The 21156-nt window shown below is 38.5% G+C and overlaps 1 protein-coding gene across 1 annotated transcript; it reads left to right on the top strand.

Moving 5' to 3' along the window:
- Window positions 1-3481: 3481 nt before the first annotated feature.
- Window positions 3482-19168, top strand: LOC117673163 (lipase member M). The gene is made up of 9 exons (XM_034430358.3): window positions 3482-3597; window positions 4323-4440; window positions 4880-5078; window positions 6696-6805; window positions 9638-9777; window positions 10314-10460; window positions 13273-13344; window positions 14621-14686; window positions 15963-19168. Exons 1-9 carry the CDS (start codon window positions 3493-3495, stop codon window positions 16194-16196), a joined length of 1191 nt encoding a protein of 396 aa, XP_034286249.2. The 5' UTR covers window positions 3482-3492; the 3' UTR covers window positions 16197-19168.
- The last annotated feature ends 1988 nt before the right edge of the window (window positions 19169-21156 follow it).

The raw sequence follows: 21156 nt of genomic DNA, 5'->3' as shown, positions 1-21156 counted from the left end.
TACTTTGTCAGCAGTACAATGGATATGAAGATAAGGGTATGTTTATTTATTTATCTGTCTAGATACACACACAAAGCATACCCAATTTTGTGAAATACCTATCTTGTACATTAAGGGGCAAGCAGGAAGAAGAATGAAAAGAAAAAGAGGTGTCACACAGAATCTTGGCCAAAGGTGACAACAATTTATTGCATGAACATTAATTGCTAAATACCTCAACAACAACTATGTGGACCAAAATGTAAAGAAACAAATAATTATGGTGAGTGGAGGAGTTGGAAGAATAGAAGAAAATTGTCTCTACCATACTATGTTTTAAATAGGGCAGAACTATTAAGTAGAGAGATGGAATTGATTAGAAGAACCATTCTAAATTTGAAGGCCCAAATTCAACATCATAATAAAATCCAAAAATCTTTATTTCTTGCTTCCCAAAGAGTTATTGAGTTGTTCATAAATAAATTGACACTGAAAGAAAAAAGTATGGACTAGTGTGTTAAAAATGCAACACATAGTTTAAAATTACGTACTGTGGAAAGCTATATCCTTTCTGTGAGAGAACAGTGTATTTTGCCTGTGAATGCGGTTTACACAGGTGGCTAAACAGGTGGCTGTTGAATTCCTGTGATCCTGTGATAGGTATGATGTCACCAACTAAATAAAAACAAAGAGAATACTTGTCTTCTGAGTAAAGATATTCTATCTGATGTTCTCTGCATGAATGCAGAATGAACCTATGATTTAGAAACCTATTGTTAAGCACATGTCTCATACAATCTATCATATGCCAATATGTAGGACTCAATAAGGACCTGTGGAGTAAAATTAAGGATTAATTTAAAATGTTAATTATACTTAGGCACAATGAAAAAAGCAAATTACTGTTATGATATAAATTAGCTTCCATACTGTTAATTCTACTTTTTTATAAACAATCATTAAATACAAAATCAAAAAAATAATTTTTCCTTGGAAGTGCAAAAAGAACCAATGGAAAAAATGGTTTTAAGACTGAGAAAAAAGAGAAAAACTTCAGTATTACTATGACTAATATAAATTGTCCATTATTTCAGAACAATTATGATAAGATATAGAATAAATTTAAGAACGTTATGCTAAGATGGGAGAAAACACAGTTGTCATTTTGTGGTAGAATTTCATGATAAAAATGAATGTGTTGCCTCAAATGATGTTTATGTTTCAAATATTTATTCTGACAACTCTTGTTCCATTTAAGTAGTAAAGAATGATGTATCTAGGTTTGTATGACAAAGGAAAAAAGCAAGGATTAAATTTAAATTCCCTTAAAATGCAAAGGAATAAAGAGGATTGGGTGTTTTTCATCCTGCTGCCTGGTTTTGATGAAAGGGTAGTTCCTGCTGATGAGAAATAAAAGACTCTTAGAGCTAGAAGAGCAAGACCTGAAGTTTGGATGGCATGTCTTTCTATGGTACAATAAAGTTAAGGCTAATATAGCTTTTAAAAGTCACTATATTAAAAGTGCCATATTGAAAATATGGAATAGATATAAACCCAGAATTTAGCAACTTTCAGTTCAGTTATTTAGTCTGCTAAGGGAAAGAACCCAACTTCTATTTTGGGCCAACTGTCTTTTAATAAAAAAAGGTAAATATTAATTAAGTGTATCAATTATAATAAAAAGGGCCCACACAGCAAGATGTGTAAAACTGCATTGATGGCCTTGCCTGACAATAGACACAATCGTTCCAAATGTAGGATGTTGCTGAATCCTCACTCCAATATTCCTGAAGATAGGACATTAAACCTCACTAGTGTAGATATTGTTCTATGTAAGAGGGGGAGACGATAGGAAAACTAATTAGAAATAGTGAAAAGTCTATAATAAAGGCCCCCATAATAACAATCAGAAACTTTGCACCTGTTATGCTCCAGGTCTAAGTCGGTTTGACCTTTGATATAGATTTCTCTGATTTAAGCTTTAATAGGTATTTGATTGAAATCAAATACTGAAAGCCCACAATAGAACAATTTGAGAAGGCTACGTTACTTATCAAAAATGAAAGATCAGTGAGATAGATTGAGGCAGGAATTCACCCCAGAAAATTTACTTCAAGCAAGGTTACCTAATGATAAATTCTCATGAGGGCCTCCATGTAAACACAACTCAGTTCTATCTAAAGAAGTCTGACAAAGGTTAAGGAACACAAAGCCTTAAACTCTTATATATTTTGATTGGATTATTTCCATAACCATTACATCTGTGTAGGCACAAAGTTGTGCCCTGTGTGGCCAGAGGAATAGCACCTTCATGAATGAATTACAAAAATTAAACCATGTTTATTTATTTATTTATTTATTTATTTATTTATTTATTTATTTTATTTTATTTTATTTTATTTTATTTTATTTTATTTTATTTTATTTTATTTTATTTTATTAGTCATATTTCTATGCCGCCCACTTTCCGAGGACTCTGGGCGGCTTACACCAAAGACAGTATACTAAATAGCATATTGCCCCCTAACAATCTGGGTCCTCATTTTACCCACCTCGGAAGGATGGAAGGCTGAATCAACCTTGAGCCAGTGAGATTTGATCTGCTGATCTGCTGAACTAGCAGTCAGCTGAAGTAGCTGCAGTACTGCACCCTAACCACTGCGTCATGTTGACTTAAAGCATGAGATTCTCAATGTATAACAAGATGTACATCAAAACAGGATAAAAATTATTCATTTTTCCTTGTCACAGAGTGTGTTCTTTGTGCATTACAAGATAAAATAGGAGAACATCACAATACTATTTTTAGTTGCATAACCTCCATCCATTTTTCTTCTTCCTTATTGAACCCAATATTAACTGGGTGTTGCCAATGAAGCTCTTCACAATTGTGGCATCTTTACCACCCACATCTGAAGAAACAACCCACAGTATTCCCTTGTGCTACAGTAGTTTTAAATGACAGTGTGGTGAAATGTGGCACAAGATACCTATAGCAAAAGACTAAACAGGTGTCAACTAAAAAGGTATTTATTTGCAGTTATTATTCTAAGGTGATTCCAAATATTTATTTCAATTATTTTTTCTCCTTCATAATGCAACAGTATAATTTTGGATGGTAATATATTTATTTCTTCCACATTTGCTTTGACTTTTCTGATGGGATTCATTTTGTTGGAGTAGATAGGCTTAATGAAAAATACCAGCTATCTATTAGCTATTTCTCAGCAAAACTTTCTGTGGTTTTGACAGCTAAGAAAATATTGTGAGGGAGATGTTTAAGCTTGCTAGGTGTTTTTAGAATGCTGAGGATAGGAATTGCGGCAGCTCATAGCTTTTATGGCTGCCCTAATAGAGAGGCTCTTGATCATCCATCCATAATCCTCAGTGTCTTCAAAATTACAGTCAGGATTTAATGAATGCATGTATTTTGTCAACTGTATTGATTTTTTGAGATTCTTTTCTTCTGTTTTTCTTATCCTCTGGAAAAAAAAAGAGAGAGAGAGAAAGAAAATGTGGAGTTTCATTGTATTAGCATACCTAATACAAGGATTGACAGGCTATGAAGAACTTATGGGACAAAAACATGTTGTGAATCCTGAAACTTATATGAACGTTGTAAGTTATATGATTTAAATTTTATAAATAATGAAGTAAAAGGGGGTCTGAAACATACTCTTAAGTGTGACCACTTGCTCTTTCTCTTATGGCAAAATCAGCACTATTCTTTTCCAGCCTCCAAATATATTGATACCAGTTGATTGATTGTGTGCCATCAAATCAGTGTTGATATTTAGCAACCACATTTTCTCCATGATGATCTGTCCCTAACTGGTCCTTTAGGTTTTCCAATGGTGCACCCATTGCCACTGTAATTGAGTCTATCTACCCTGATGTTGATTAGCTTCTTCTCCTCTTTCCTTCCAGCTTTCCTAGTATTTGAGTCTTCTCCAAAGAACTAAGTCTTTGTGTAATGTTGATATCATACTGATCAGAATTCCTAGTTAACTAGTCCACTGCAATCAAGGTTACTAATACAGGAAAAATTATATCACCGTTAACACTACACCTACACGCATATTTACATACTTAATGTTAAAGATCACTATTTCAGCATTCTTAATTTTAACAGAAAACAACAATATTCCTTCCCCAATGAATACAAATCCAGATCTATTCTTGGTGGAGTCTGGTCTTTTCCACCTCTTCGTCATTATGTGTGTGGGGGGGGAGGGGTATGTGTGTGAGACCTTATGTTGTACATGATCTACTAGCTGATGCTTGGTTTTAACTTTAGAAAAAAAAATCTTATGTGAGAGTTAATTGTTTTCTTTTTCTCTCAGAGTCAGATGATTTCCCACCATGGGTACCCAAATGAAGAGTATGAAGTCTTGACAGAGGATGGTTATTATCTAACAATAAACAGAATTCCCCGGGGAAGAAAAAGCATTTCAGTCATAGGTATCCTTTTTTTAAAAGGTCAAAGTCAATGCTGGATCTATTAAGCTGATATCAAATGTTTAATAGCCATGCCAAGGCAGAAAGACAAATGTACTTTTTAAAGAATTAACATGCTAAAATGGAGTTGACTTCAGAAACCTCTGGGTCCCAAAACATATTATTATATGTAACTCATGTATAATATTAGAAAATAAGCCTCTCTTGCAATCAATGGTCAGATCCATGCAGTTTGGATATTTGGCTGTATAATGTAGTCTAGAATACAATAACATGTGACCAAAACTTTATGAAGTTATTAATTATAAATACTACCATATAATGAATGTTTAAGAAGAATGGAAGGTTTGTTTAAAACGTTTTGTTGTTATGACTTGAAAATTCTACTCAGTAACGTTTTATTTAAATATATATATATATATATAATCCACAAATGCTACAGGTCGAAAGCCTGTTGCCTTTTTGCAACATGGCATATTTGGAGAAGCCAGTCACTGGGTGGAGAACATGGCCAGCAACAGCCTTGGGTTTGTCCTTGCGGATGCAGGCTATGATGTTTGGCTGGGAAACAGCAGAGGAACAAGCTATTCTCTAAGGCACCAGACTTTATCGGTGGATCAAGAGGAATTTTGGAATTTCAGGTAGTTTGAGTCACAGTTTGAAACTGCATTCCTGTATTGAGCTATATTAATAACATGTTAGCATGTTAGTTAATAACATGTCCTATTTTCCCCTGTGAGGTGAGTTGGGCCAGAGTTCCTCAAACTTTTCAGCTTTGTGGACGGGTGGCGATGGGGGAGGGAATGGTTCTGTGCTCTCACGGCATTCAAGTGCGTGTGCACGAGAAGCTCCGTTTATGTGAGCAACGGGCATGCGTGCCTGCCGTTTGTGCAAATGGAGTACACGTGTGCACTCACCCGTCACTTCGGCAGCCCAGTTCCGAAAGGCTCCAGGCTCGGTAGTGACAGTTAGGGACCCATGAGTTGGGCTAAGAGAGAGTGACTGGAGCAAAGTCACTCAGCCAACTTTCATGCCTAAGGCGGGAATAAAATTCACAGCCTCCTCGTTTCTAGCCTGGTACCTTAACCACTAGCTCAAACTGTCTCCCCAACTCAAAGATTATCCAATTCCATGTGACTGATGGAGTCAAAGGGCTTCCCGAGGGAGCTTACAGTTTTTCTGGAGGGTCTGATGAGCTATTGCTGAATCCATGGTTGGATTCAGCAATACTTCTAATGGACACATTACTGGGGCTTTAGCTCTGATTGTCTCTATGCAGTCATTCTCCCTGTGCTGATCCTAGAATATACAATGCTTTTCTGAGGAACCCCTGAAAATGAAGTGTGTGAAAAGATTCCTGAAGTGCTATTGAAAAAATAAAAGAGTGAATCCAATTGAGTACAAGTAATAACCCATATTAGGGACTTCATCATGACAATAAGGCCAGTGAAATGGTCTTCTTTCTTGCCTTTTTTTTTTTTTGCATCTCCTGGTAGCCTAATGATCCTATTTAGAGTGACCTGGTCTTTGCTAGGGTTGAAGGATCATCTCCAGGTTCACTGCGAGGAATAGTCTTGCTATATGATAGATAACTCTAGGTTGGACTCCAATTGATCAATTCCAATTGAGGTCTTAAGGCAAAATGTTGTATGGTTGTCTGAAGTAAGTTTGACCCTGTAACTCACTAAGAGAGAGTCTGTTAGCTTGGCCATATGCTTGTTAGATCCAGCTCCTTCCTGGATGGTGAAAGCTGCTTGAGAGGTGACTTATGGTTGGGTTCATATGATGGTGTCAGCCTTTTTCAGTGAATGGATGATTCAATAAACCCTAAAAGATGTGATGATGCACCCAGGTCTCAAGATGTGAGACTTAGGTGCATCCAGGTCTCACATCTTGCTGGATCCAGTGGTTGCCAGTTTCCCCATTTTAGGGAAGGTGGTGGAAACAGTGGTTGGTCTTCAAACTTCAGAGGACCCTGAAGAAAGCAAATTGTTTGGGGCCATTTTTATTGGATTTTAGGTTGAGGTTAAATATGGCAATGGCATTTGTCATGTTTGTTGATAACCTGAGACAGAATTGGGTCAGGATTGTGTTCCTTAATCTCTCAGTGGCTTTTGACACTATCAATTATGGTATCCTTCTGGACTGGCTTGGAGAGTTGGGATGGAAGGCAGCTTTTCCTGAAATGTTTGAAATGCAGTAAGTGAAATTTACTTACTTATTTATTAACAATTACAGTTTTTAATATTTCATTTCAGTTTCCATGAAATGGCCATGTATGATCTTCCAGCAACAATAAATTTTATTTTGAAGAAAACCAAACAGAAACAATTATACTATGTTGGTTATTCTCAAGGCGCTACTATTGGTATGATAAAATGAAAAAACCTTTTGTCTTTCTTTTATTTCCCTCTTTCTCTTTCTCCTTTTCTATCTCTGTCTCTATCCTGATGATAATGTAAAAGGTCTTGCATGTTGTTTGGGGCAATTTTAATTGGACTGCTTATCACAAGAAGCAGAGGCAGTGGTGGGATTCAAATTATTTAACAACAGGTTCTTCCTAATGACCAGATGAGTGGGTGTTGCTCAGGGGTGGGTTCTAAATTTTTTTACTAACGGTTCTGTGGGCGTGGCTTATTTTGTGGGTGTGGCTTGGAGGTCATGTGACTAGGTGGGCATGGCTAGCTGGTCAAAGTCATTTCTAGAAGGTCCTCGCACTTACGACCAGTCCTCGCACTTACGACCCGACTCATTTGTTTGCTTTTAACACTGATCAGCTGTAGGACGGCCCTTTGAAGCCCCGCGGCAAGAGTTTAAACAGTTTTTTTCCCTCTAGTCATCAGCTGAGACTCAGGAGGCAGCAATAGATTGGGGATGGGACCAAATAAAAGGTAAGAATAACGTACATGGGTGGGTGGGTGGGGAGAACCGGTTTGGTGATGTCATATCGTCACTGCTACTGGCTCGGCCGAACCGGACCGAACCGGGTGGAACCTACCACTGGTGTAGTTGGGGGGGGGTCATGTGACTGAGTGGGCCAGGAGGAAAGAAAGATCCAACCTGTGTGCATGTGAGAGAGAGAGGGAGGGAGGGAGAGAGAGATGTTAGTTTTTTAAAAAGCCCAGAGGAAGGAAAAAGATAAAGTTGTGCCAAAGAAATCCCAGAGTGGGGGCAAGGAAAGAAAAGGAATCCCTGCTCTGAAAAGGGAGTATCCTCCCAAAAAAGCAAACAAGCCCTTTGCGTGCAAGAGGCAATGCACGCTGATGTGCCAGGAAAGCTGTGCGCCTTTTCCTTTGCAAGCAAGTTATTTAGTGCCTGTGAGAACCGGGCTCGCCAAGTAGCACCAAAGATCCCTGTGCAGCTTCTCTAAAGATTGCTAACAAGCCGGCCTGCCAAGCTTTTCCTTAAAGAGGATCTGCTGCAGATCTGCTTGGCAAGGAACCTGATTAGGTTGCTAGATCAGGGTTGAGTTGGAAGCTGGGGTGGTTGCAAACGTGCGGCCACCCCAGCCTTTGCAGGTTGCATCGCCAAGTGGTGGCCCGAGCGGGCTCCCCTCCCTTACTAGCTGTTGGTGGGCAGTGCCAGCAGTCTGGTTGGTGAGGTTGATTACCCCGCTGGTGGCAAAGAAAAGGCCCAGCTGCATGCAGAGGATAGAGAAGAGCAGTGCCATCGTTGCTTTCGCTGTTTCTCACACCTTTCCACCTGTTGGCAGCCAGCCAGAGGAGGTGGAACCATGGGCAGAGAAAGGAGGAAGGAGGCTGGGAAAATGAAAGCCGCCCCAGACGAAGTAAGTAGGCACCTCTGCTCTGCTGCTTGCTAACCATCCAAGCAACCCTGGGAAACTTAGTGGGACAGAAAAGAGCGCTGCCACGCATGTGCAGAGAGCTGCAGGGTGCCGAAAGAGACATCAGAGCTGGTGCACTTTTCCTGCTTCCGTTGCAGCCATCTTGGGCAACTGGAAATGACCCATGAAGAAGAGTCAAGGTCTGAGTTTCAGAGCCCGTAGGCCCCTGGAAAGGCCAGAGGCAGGAACTGGCACGTCCTCTGACCTGAGGCGAAGGGCGATTGGGCGGCATGCAGGTGGAAGGATGGCAAGAGCCAGGCCTGAAAGGTGGCCTAGCCTTGCTGTGTGCACCCTGAGGTGGCTTACCTTCATGGACAGCCACAGTGAGCAGAGAGGTGCAGAGATCAGCAGGGCTGCATGACCAGCATGGTAGGCAGCGGCGAAGGCAGGCAAGTGGGCGAGGCGCGGAGATCAGCTGGGCCACAGGGTCTGGGCAAGCGAACAAGCAAAGGAGCCAGAGAGTAGCTGGGCGCGGGCATAACTCTAGCACCAGCCAAGGTGGGCAAGGCGAGTTAGGGTGGGGTGGGGTGGGGTGAGGTGAGGTGGTGTGGGCAGGGCCAGCCAGTGGTGGGATTTGCTGGTTCACTGAACTGTGCAGAATCTTAACAACCGGTTCGCCTGAACTGGTCCAAATTGGCTGAAGCCCACCTCTGAAAGAGGGTACATCTACAATCTTATCTGGTAATGTTTGAAAAGAGCCTGAAAACAAAATAAATCCATGTTCTCTCTCTGTACCTTGAAGCTACTTAGGACAGTGATGGCAGTCTGGAGTTGAAGGAACATGTAGACTATTTCACAATTTCATAGGGATCTTCCAAACCTAATTATGAGGAGTTTATTCAGATGGATGATTAGGGTAATCCGGTGTTTTCCCAACAGCCTGTTTAAATTAGTTTGTCAAGAAAGACAATTAAAATTGGAACACAGGAAAGGAGGTTAATTGAAAGATATTTCCAGGGCCATGTTGTGCTTCAATCCCAATAATCATTACCATGGAGTAAATTCCTCAACAGATTATTCTGAACGAAAGCACAACCCTTGATTTTTGATGAGAGCTACATTTCCATTTCCATTCTGAGAGACATGATATGACAGTACTGGCTTTCCTCCTTCCCTCCCTTGCTCCGTCCCTTCCCTATTTTCTTTCTTCCAAAATTCCCTTCCCTTTATTTTTCTTCCTACTTCTTCCTACTTCCTTGGAATCAGACCTGTCTTAACAAGAGAATTGGAACCTGCAACTTCCAGAGAGCTTTCGGAATGAATCTGAATACAACATGAAATTAGGCCAATGGGTTACTAATAGATTCTACTTAGCTCTAAATGGCTACTTTTTCCCCTTTATTTTTTTCCTTTTAGGCTTCATAGCATTTTCAGCCATGCCAGGACTGTCTCAAAAAATCAAAATGTTCTTTGCCTTAGCTCCTGTGATCTATGTTATGCATGTCCCAAATCTTCTATTGAGATTGCCTTCCTTACTTCCTCAACATTCATTTAAGGTATTAATTCATTGATTATTCTTTTATGACAATTGGAACTGAAAAAGGTAAGATGACCAAAATAATAATAATAATAATAATAATAATAATAATAATAATAATAATAGATTCCCAAATTGCTGTCACCACAATTCCAACTGCCACATACCAGTAAGAATTAGAGTTATCTAACCTATCATTTTTATTATATGATTTTGCACAAACACAAAGATGAATACAGTATCCATGGAGGGAGGGATGGAAAACTTCCTTCTTCCGGGATGAAGAATTGAAAGCTGAGAAAAATCTGACTTTCATTCTTCATGAAGGGCTAGAATTCAAGTCTGCTACTCCCAGTCCAGCACCTTTAACTGCTACACTGACCTAACTCTTGTTTGCAAGTACACGTTGCAATAGCAGAATTGTTGCAATATATAGTCAGTGTAATTTTGGGGGTAAGTCAAATGTTGCTGGCTCAAAACTCAGAAGGAACCATCATCACCATAAATCATCATCATTATCATCATCTATGGTTAATTAACTTCTCATTTTTACAGCACATATTCGGTGACAAAGATTTTACGTTTAGCCACAAGCCTGTGAAAGACTTCATGACGAAATTATGTACAACTGCATTTATACATAAATTATGTCCAAATCTCATTTTCTTTCCTGGTACTTACAATACAACAAATCTAAACATGGTAAGTAAATCTTCCTAGGAAATATATTTCTCTGAATGTTGTATTGGTTGTGTTTTTCTACATTTTACAACGGTTTCATCATGGAGGCAAAAACTAAGCTTTCAAAGGATGGAAACATTCATTTTTTTAAAAAAAATTAACATTTCAAAAGGGTGTGTGTGGGTGAAACAAAGGATTCTCAAGAAAATCTTTCTTTCAAATGAAAGATTTTCTTGAGAATCCTTTGTTTCATCCCTTTTGAAATGTTAATTTTTTAAAAAATTATTTTTTAAAAAACAGCATTGATCTCGCTGTTACAATCTTGCGAGATCCGGCCATGAATGGTGTGCATGGGCTTTTAATGTTTTTAAAATGTTTTCATAATATTTTTAATAATTTTCTATGTTCATTGTCGCATTACTTTTGTTGTAAGCCGCCCAGAGTCCCTTGGGAGTTGGGCGGCATAGAAATGTGATAAATTAAATTAAATTAAATTAAATTAAATTAAATTTTAAATTAAATTAAATTAAATTAAATTAAATTAAATTAAATTAAATTAAATTAAATTAAATTAAATTAAATTAAATTAAATTAAATTAAATTAAATTAAATTAAATTAAATTAAATTAAATTAAATTAAATTAAATTAAATTAAATTAAATTAAATTAAATTAAAAAGTTGAATTTTAGGAAAAAGGCAACAGAAATAATTTCTGTAGGCCCTGAAGAGGAACCCCATCCATCCATGGTTGTATATTCACATTAATCAGATGGCTCATAGATTTCATTTTATCAATACAACTGGCCTATAGAATATAATCCATAAAATAACTTTAGTATTTCAGTATTTTGGCTACAATGTACAAGATGGAAAGCTCAGAATAGCCCATTCTGAAACTTCTCAGTCTGGCTCAGTCCTTCGTTCCTTAAAGGCTACTTAATTTCCAGTAGGACTAACTTTCCTGTTTTTGACATTACTAGAATATGTTGTTATTTTAGTTAATTAGCCCAGTTTTTGAACTGCTATCTGAAATGGCTGAGAAGTGAGGTGTTTCAGTTAAAAACCATTATAGTTTATAACAGCCAGGATATAGCATTGTACTACTGTGTTTCCACGAAAATATGACCTACCCCGAAAGTAAGTCCTAGCTTGATTTTTACATGGGTGCCCAATATAAGCCCTACCCCCAAAATAAGCCCTAAGAAAGACCCCGCCCATTCTAGGGTGGGGATGGGGTGTGAAGCTGCCCTACTACTTACCTTTAGACAGTTGCAGCCAGGCCTCTCACATCCCGACACCTGCCTTGCCGGTCCATTTCTTTTGTAGCTGGCAAGGCCAGCAAGTACTTCCTGAAGGCCTCTGCAGCCGATAACAGAATTCCGGATCAATCTGGACCTCTGTTATTGGCTGCAGAGGCCTTCAGGAAAACTTTTCTGGCCTTGCCAGCCACAGAAGAAGTTCCTGAAGGCCTCTGACAGCAAAAAGGAGACCGGTGGCAATGCATGCGAGTGAGGTGTGAGGTAGACAACATCCCCTGAAAATAAGACCTGGTGCCTTTTTTGGTGGCAAAAAACTATAAGACAGGGTCTTATTTTTGGGGAAACACAATAGGGCAGGGGTGTCAAACTCACGACGTCACATTGTCATCGCATGACATATCAAGACTTTTTCCACCTTCTCTAAACTGTGGGGGGGGGGGCATGGCCAGCATTTGACACATCTAGTCTGCGGGCCACGAGTTTGACAGCCCTGTACTAGGGGATCAATCTATGGAAAATAATAGAGAATAACTTGCTTTCTTCTGCTTTTTTCTGACTTCACTGGAGAAGGAATCATGGAGACATTATACTGTAGATCAAAGACATGCTAACAATTGAAATCTTTCCTCCCCCACTGCCCCAGTTACATGTTCTTGATAGTGATCTAACCCCATGAATCATAAAGATAAAATAACAATTCTATTTTCTTTGTGAAAGATATTGTACATAGGACTGGAAACATGATATTGGACTGTACTATGCATTTTATAAATGTTTCCCTACTCATGCATTCAGCTAGGTAATGTTCATTTTATGAAAGTTCATGATGAGTCTAACAAAGACTTTTAGCAGAGTTGTAAATGAAATCTTTCTGGTAAATGAAAACAGCAGCTGAAATTCTAGAATGTTGTAGTCTTGATTTATTCATGTGCAACAACATTCAGATATTTCTAACCCTTGAAAAGCCACAAATAAATGTAATTAATTTCAAAGCTGAAACTATTTCAGCCAAGATCTTAGCATTCCAGGTAAGGTGGATCATAACTTGGAACATTGCCTAATGTATGCGGGTTGATACACATTCTTTCTTTGGACACCAAAACTGGCGGGCAATCTGGAAGAGTTTCATTGCTTGTTGTGATACAGATCTTTGACTGAGATTTACCCAGTTCTAAAGTGAGTTTCTGTGTTTCTGTGGCACAGTCACATGATATCACTCTTAGTAACAGAGTTCTCAGTACAAATTGCCATCATAACAGAAGGATTACCTAAGGCACGGGTGTCAAACTGGCCGTGTCACATTGTTGTCACGTGATGTTTTGTGACATTTTTCCCATTTGTGGAGCTGGGGTGGGCGTGGTCTGCGAGTGATGCATCCAGCCAACGGGCCACCAATTTGACACCCTGATCTAAGGTGATTTCTCAGGTGATGACAAAATCTATCATTCTGCTCTGTTAAAAGTAGGCTGCTACATCTTCTTTCAAAAATGAGCAATGCAAGTAAATATTTCCTTTCACCAGTTGTCCGATTTCTTTAAAAAAAAAAATCTATTGACTTTTCAAATCTCTACAGAGCCGAATTGATGTATATGCAGCTCACTATCCAGATAGAACATCAGTTAAAACCATCTTACACTGGAATCAGGTATAACGTCTTTAATAACTTAGGTTAAATTGTATGACATTTTAACCATCAAGGTCTCCTGAGATGTGACATTTGCTCTGATGCTGATAGCAATAATTTCCAGGATTCTCTAGGTTGCCTGTCCCATTTTCTGGATGTGCTAGTCTACAAATATTATTCAGAGATTTGTGAGATTTATGGTCCAATGTCCCAGAAGAGCACCAGACTTTGAAAGTTTATCATATTAAGGAATACTAAGTCTGCATTATTCACTTAAACGTTATATTTGCCCTACAAGTGTTCTGTTGGAAGAAATATCCATCTGGTTCAGTTCCAAGCTGGGAGAAAGACACTGGAAACATGGAGGTTGATTGAAAAGATGGTTTAAGGATGAAGCAGAACCACATGTGACTCTGGGCAGTTGACCACATGGAGTTGAAAGTGAAGAGGTTTTATACCTTCTCTTAGGCTGTGAACTTGAGCTTCCTGTTCCTGTGCAAGAACATGTATTATATTGGCTGTTGTGAGACTCCTATGGGGCCATGTAGGGGTCATGTTTGTCTGAGCTAAGTCTGGTTGAAGTTTGCTGGGGGTGGTGCAACTGAGATGTTGCAATGAAGGAACTTGTGTTTTGAAAGGGTGTTAGGCAATTCCTATTGTGGCTGAGGGCTAATACTACCTTTGTTCAGACTTGCTGCAGGCAACTTTTGCCTATGAATAGAGCTACCTAGATATTTGGCTTCTTTCAATAATCTCTTTATCTCTTAAGTGCTGATATCTGCTGAGGGCTATTAAGAAAAGTGGGGGCTACTTTCTCCCTCTAAAAAAACATGTTTCTCAATTTCTCAGCCGGAGAAATATAATATTCCAGCTTTTTTAGTATTTCTCAAAATATTTCATTCTTCTAGGAGAGGGGTGGGTGCTAACTTTCCACAGTTCTTCAGCTAGAAGTATTTAAAATGTAGTTCTATTTATCAAGGCCAAGCTGAGAGTTCTTTTTCAAAAGAAGAATTTTTTTTTCTTACAAGTGCTCTACAGCTTCTCTTGATTTCAATAAACATTTTTATCATTTTATATGAAGCACATTTCCTTTTTCCTCTGAAGTTTCTCAGATCACAAATGAGAAATAACAGTTCTTTTGATCCTAGTCCCAATATTAAAATATATATTATTATATTTTTCTATTTCTTCCTTTTACCTGTTTAGTACTTGCTCTTTGGACTTGCTGTGATTATAATCACAGAAATGGGGATATACTGTATACAGTATCTAATGCTTTCTCTGATGCTTTTGATAGATGCTGGATATAGGATTGTTCCGCTATTTTGATTACGGGGACAAAAATCAGATGACATATAAACAGGTAAGAGGGAAAAGTTTTGGAAAATAAATATAAAATAATTAGAATATTATATCAAGAATCTGTATTTTAATAGACTTTAAGTAAAAGAACAACCCCAAATACATTAATTAAAAATTCATAGATCAACACCATGTGTATAGTTTTTAACTTTGACATGGCTATCCCCATTTTTTTTAAAGAATTAGAATAGATTAGATTAGATTAGATTAGATTAGATTAGAATAGAATAGAATAGAATAGAATAGAATAGAATAGAATAGAATAGAATAGAATAGAATAGCCTGTAGTACAGTGGACTAAAGCACTGTTAATAACAGATTAACATCTGCTGCTTGCAATTACTGCAAGTTCAAATCTCACCAGGCTCAAGGTTGACCCAGCCTTCCATCCTTTCAAAGGTAGGTGAAATGAGGACCCAGATTGTGGGGGCAATAAGCTGACTTTGTATAAATATACAAAGGTATGAAGGCTATTGCTTAGCACATTGTAAGCCACCCTGAGTCTCCGGAGAAGGGCGGCATATAAATTAAAGCAAAATAATAATAATAAATAGAATAGAATAGAATAGAATAGAATAGAATAGAATAGAATAGAATAGAATAGAATAGAATAGAATAAAATAGAATAGAATAGAATAGAATAGAATAGAATAGAATAGAATAGAATAGAATAGAATAGAATAGAATAGAATAGAATAGAACTTTTTATTGGCCAAGTATGATTGGACACACAAGGAATTTGTCTTGGTGCATATGCTCTCAGTGTACATAAAAAGAAAAGATACATTCATCAAGATTCTTTGATTATGTAAAGGCAGTTTGTTTATATAAAGGTGCTTTGTTTAGGTAAAGGTATTTTCATTATGACTTTGATTTATATTTTCCTCCTTAGGAAATATTTCCACTGTGTCCTATCATTACTATTCCTCTATTAAAAGGAATGCATACATACAGCAATGCATGCATATAGCCAGCTGTGATACTATCATAGTTTTTGGGTTTTTTTTAAAGAAGGAGATACTATGAATTCCTCCATTGGACATAAAAGATAGCAATGACAAACAAATAACAATGAAAGAGTAAATGGAAATAACCTTTCCAGTCTCATCTTCTTTCTCTCCTCTCCTCTCCTCCCATCCCCATCCTATCATTTAAATGACAAGTAACATCCGATCCAGATGAAAAATGTAACTCTTTCCAGAAGCCTGTAATTGCGACTCAGTTTTAACACTGTATTACAATGATCAATATTATGATTCCCTTGTTTTACTTTCTAGAGTGTTCCTCCTTCATATCAAATAAAAGACATGTCGGTGCCAATTGCAGTGTGGTCTGGGGATCAAGACACTCTTGCAGACCCAAAAGATATAGAGCTCTTACTCTCTGGTATTGTTAACCTGATTTACCATCGCTCATGGTCAGACTGGAGCCACTGGGATTTTATCTGGGGACTCAATGCTCCCCAACGCATGTTCTTCAAAATAATTCAATTGATGGAGAAGTCTGTGTAAACCAGTAGTTTGCTGTATATTTCTGTATGCATCTGAAATACAGATTTGGATTATTTTAAAAAAGATGCATTCTCTATCACAGCAATTGCCATTTTTCCTCACTCCCCTTCCCCAGATTTATTCAACCATGAACATCATTCTCTTTTAACGACCCCATAATCCCTTGTGGGGTGAAGTCTGGGCAACTGAATGGAGCTGAGTGTTTATGGCCAGATGCCCTTCCTGTCACCAATGCGGAGTTTTGTTCAGCAGATATATTCTCATTGTGCCCAGAGAGAGAAATATCTGCCTCTACCAAGGATTGAACTCACAGCCTCCTGATTGTGTGGCGAGAGCTCCATCTCTAGGGTTACCGCACCACTCATTCAACCATGAACATGGCTGGGATTAAAAGAATCTTGCACACTTGGTTTGTATTTCATTTGGTCAGAATGTTTATTACTTCTGGATATCTGAGTTTTCCCTGTTTGTATTCCCCATCTGTACAGGTAGTCCTTGACTTATGATCACAACTGAGTCCTAAATTTCTGTTGCTGAACAAAACAGTTGCTAAATGAGTTTTGCTCCATTTTACGATCTTACTTGCCACCTTTGTTAAGTGAATAACTGCAGTTCTTAAGTTGATAACATGCTTGTAAAGTGAATCTGGCTTCCTCATTGACTTTGATGGTCATAAGGTCACAAAAGATGATCGCTTGACCCTGGGACACTGCAACTGTCATAAACATAAACCAATTGCCAAACATCTGAATTTTGATCATGTGACCATGGGGATGCTGCAACAATCATGTGAAAAACAGTCATAAGTTACTTTTTCAGTGCCGTTATAATTTTGATCCCTAAATAAATGATTGTAAGTCAAGGACAACCTATATTATCAACTACACACCACCTAGAATTGTTTTAGAGTGGACAACCTTATTACATTTAATTAATTAATTTAAATATGTGACTATGGAGATCCAATCAAGACTCATTGTCCTCAAAGAGAGTAAAGCAAGCTGTCAGTATTCCAAGTAATGCACCCATTGAAAGCATAACTCTGAAGCAGGGAGATTCCTCAAAGGACATGTTTATTGGATACATCATATCGGCACAGCTGGTGAAAACCAGCTCTGACAGTTCCCGCCATTTTCACCTAATTAAAAGAGTAAAACTCCCCCCGCCCAGGTGTCACAGGTCACATTGTCCAATGAAGATGGAAGGCAGGCTCCTCTCCTCTTTCAACAGCCACCTGTTTCAATGACCTTGATTCCTACAGGAAAACCTTTTGTTTTGATTGTAGCCCGGCTATCTATTTCCCTCCTTCCCTTCCCCCTCTCAGGCTACGTGGCAACTATGAGGCAGCACAATGACTTCAGCCAGGTCCACTTCAGAGTTGACACAAACATTTGTCTTCAACCCAATTTAGCATTCGATAAAGAAATGGTTGGGTGTGAGTCAGGGGTGAAATGCAGCCGGCTCTATCCGGCTTGTGGAAACTGGTAGCGCTGGTGGGTGATGGTTCGGAGAGCCAGTAGTGCCAGCGGAGGGAGGCTCCGCCCCTCCCAAACCGGGACGTTGACCCTCTGAGCCAGTAGTGCCAGCGGAGGGAGGCTCCGCCCCTCCCAAACCAGTTTTGACCCTCTGTGCATGTGCAGAAGGCTTTGCGCATGCGCAGACAATGGTGAGCGCACATTAGCAAGCCGGTAGGAAAGGTAAGTGCAGTTTACCTCAGCAAACATTGCTTGGAGGCACAGTAATAAAGAAAAGCAGTATGACTTTTCAGAATCAGAAGTACAAGCACTTATTGTGATGATAAACAACAATTAGGGAATTGAACAATCAGAAAGATAGAAATACAAGGATACCTGTAATGAACAGGGGTCCCTAACCTCCGGATCACAGTCCACTAATGGGCCTTGAGCTGTTCAGAACCGGGCAGCAGAAGCAACAGGGGAGCACAAATGCATGCATCCCCCCCTTGCACGAGCAGCGTGCAATCACATGTGCACATGCTCTATTTGTGTCTGCAAAGCTTGAAAGGTTCAAAATGTTATTAAAATATTTAATAATATTTCAAATATTAAGTAAGTTATTTTTTTTAATTTAGTGCTATTATTAAACAATAGGAAGCAGGGTTACATGCGAAAGCATGTGCCTTTGTTGTTAGTCAAATCTATTTCTAGCATAATGCCATGAGTTTTTGTCATGTAGAAAGTAGGACTCCTACATTTCTTCTTCCTGTTTTTAAAATTGTTCCATATTTGTCAAATTTCACTTCGTCAAATTCCATATTCTCATACTTCCTCTCTTATCACCCAAATAATTATTGGAAAATAACCTTTTGCTTCAAGTGGTAATTGTTCTGTTATAATGTGATAACTGCAAAGTGTGTTCTGAGAGAAGGAGTCCATGACATTAAATTGAGTCCATCTTATTACAATCTTCTGGTAGAATTCAATCTTCCCTTTAAAGTCACTGTTCTGAAGCTTGGTTGCCTAGTATTATTTTGTATAGTGTATACAAATATATACACTATACAAAATAAATATATCATTACTGAAATTAACTAATTACCTTCCTACATGATATTGTCATGGTGCTTTTATTGCTATTTTATCCTCATCTATAATCTGAAAAGGTAAACTGGAGTTGTTGAAAGATTTCATTAACATATTTGAATGGTTTTGTTATTTCTTGAGGCCTGGGGATCAGATACAAACATGCCTTAAATATATAAGTACCTTCCGCTGTGCCCTTAAAACTTTCTTTTTTCAGCAAGCCGGGCTGGCTTAACATATTTTTTAATATTTTTAAATTTTTAATTGGTCTGTTATCTTAAATTGGGGCCAAATTAATATATATCCTTTTAATTGTTTTTAATGTTTATATTGTATGTTTTTATCTGGCTGTACACCGCCCTGAGTCCCTCAGGAGAAGGTGCGGTATATAAATTCGAGATAAAATAAAAAATAAAAATTCCATTCATATATTGGCAAATGTTATTTCAGTCCCTGTTAATTCTCATTCATTATTTAGATATATTTCTTGGTTTGTGCTAAGGGGGAAATTGTTTCTACACTGCCATACAGTTTTGTTGGGAGTTATTTCTTTAGATTCTAAGAGGTAGTATGTGCATAAACAGAGTGGAGTAAAAAATATATATATGTAGGGTTTTTTAAAAATATCCTATTGCATTTTATCAGGAATGTTTAGAAATAAGATTTATAATTTTAATGGAAAATCTATGTTTCAGTTTACTTATACTGAAAAGTCTATGTATGCATGCTGTTGCCTTAACATCACTGGAAGAATTCATATTTTAATAGAAGAACCGCAGAACTGCAGTTTTCGATTATAACCATAACATGCAGAAATAATGATCTCATCAACTGCACTTAAGCTTTCTTAAATTGGGAAATAATTTTAAAACTCTCTTATATAAGACCAAAAAAAATCACCATTCTCACATTTTAGTTCAAATGGCTAACAGTCATGCTGTTTTCTTAGAAGAAATAGGAACTTATGCAATTACAGTGGTAACATTTTGTTTTCACTTACATAACCACTGCCACAATGTTCTGTACTATGTTTAGCAAATGATAATGCCACGCTTTCTGTGAGTGGTTTGACAGTGTCACTTCCCCTACCGGACACTTTGATATGGGTAAGCCCTATGTGTGCAATATCACAAGAAAAAAGCAACAGTCTCCAAATGTCCTACAAGATGCAGAATAACTCAAATGTGTGATGTGCCCCCATGCTTTGAAGCCTTCAGTCTTCCCCCTCTCTAAATTATTTGTACCCTCAACATGAAAGCTTTACCCATGACTGCAGTAGCTAATTAACAATGTCAACTCTATTTGCTACTTCCTCTCTCACAGGCTAGGACCATGATGACAAACCTATGGCACATGTGCCACAGGTGGCCTATGTAGCCATATCAGTGGGCTTGCCAGCTCAGCTCTGGCATGCATGCCGTCTGGGCCCACCAGAAGTAGGGAAATAGGCTGTTTCCTGCCTGGGGTGGGGGGTGGGGAAGGCCTGTTTTTCTTCCTCACCTGGCTCCAGATCTTCTCTGCATCTGGGGAGGGCGAAAACAGCCTTCCCCACCCCTTCGGAGGCCCTCTGGAGGCCTGAAATGGCACATTTCCCAACTCCCAGTTGGACAGGAAGTGATATTTTTTTGCTGTCCCCAGCCTCCAGAGACTCCTAGAGTGGGGCTTCTCCATCCCCCACTGTCACCCTTACCTTCTCAGGCCAGGGAAGGAGTGACTGGAAGGGGAAGGCAAGGGGTGGGGCCAGCCACTGGTGGGATCACCTGACAGGGAGTCACAGCAGAGGGGCTAAAGAGCTGCATGCGGCTCCGGAGCTGCAGGTTGCTGACCCCTGCTTTACCCCTAGAAAATTCTACTTGAAGATCATCTATGGTAGCCAATGCTTAACATCTCCAAATTAGAAATATTGATTGCCAGAGATCTTCCTCTCTTTTGAAGGAACTGACTATCCTGTCTGAGGCCAGTGACACACAAATGGAAGCACTTGCAGTGTAGAGATAAATTTTCCCCAAAAGCTCAGGGCATTTGACTTAGAAGAGTTTGTGAGAAGTTTTACATCAACATATATTTTACTGCTTATATATTGCCATCTTCCCTTAAAATATTAACAGAATCCACAATGCTCTGAGAATCAGTGTCTCCACTAGTTAATTGACTGTCAGGCTGGAACTAAATTAATCAAATAAAAATAGCAAACAGGGAAATATCTCTTCCTTAAACTTCCAAATAAATTACCCAGATCTAATCCACATATCAAAGAATAAAGCCTGCAAACACAGAGTTAATTAAATTAGATCTCCCAGAGGAACTGTATGTTCACAAGAATCAGCATACCTACACACACACAAACACACATGCCTCTCAAGTGTCACCTTAGAATCAGCATGTAGATGGACATCCTATACAAGCTCCCCCTATAA

This window comes from Pantherophis guttatus, chromosome 6, assembly GCF_059756535.1.
Source record: "Pantherophis guttatus breed Tessera chromosome 6, ASM5975653v1, whole genome shotgun sequence".
NCBI lineage: Eukaryota > Metazoa > Chordata > Lepidosauria > Squamata > Colubridae > Pantherophis > Pantherophis guttatus.
Note: the sequence above shows the minus strand (reverse complement) of the source record. Positions and strands in the feature narration are given on the sequence as shown.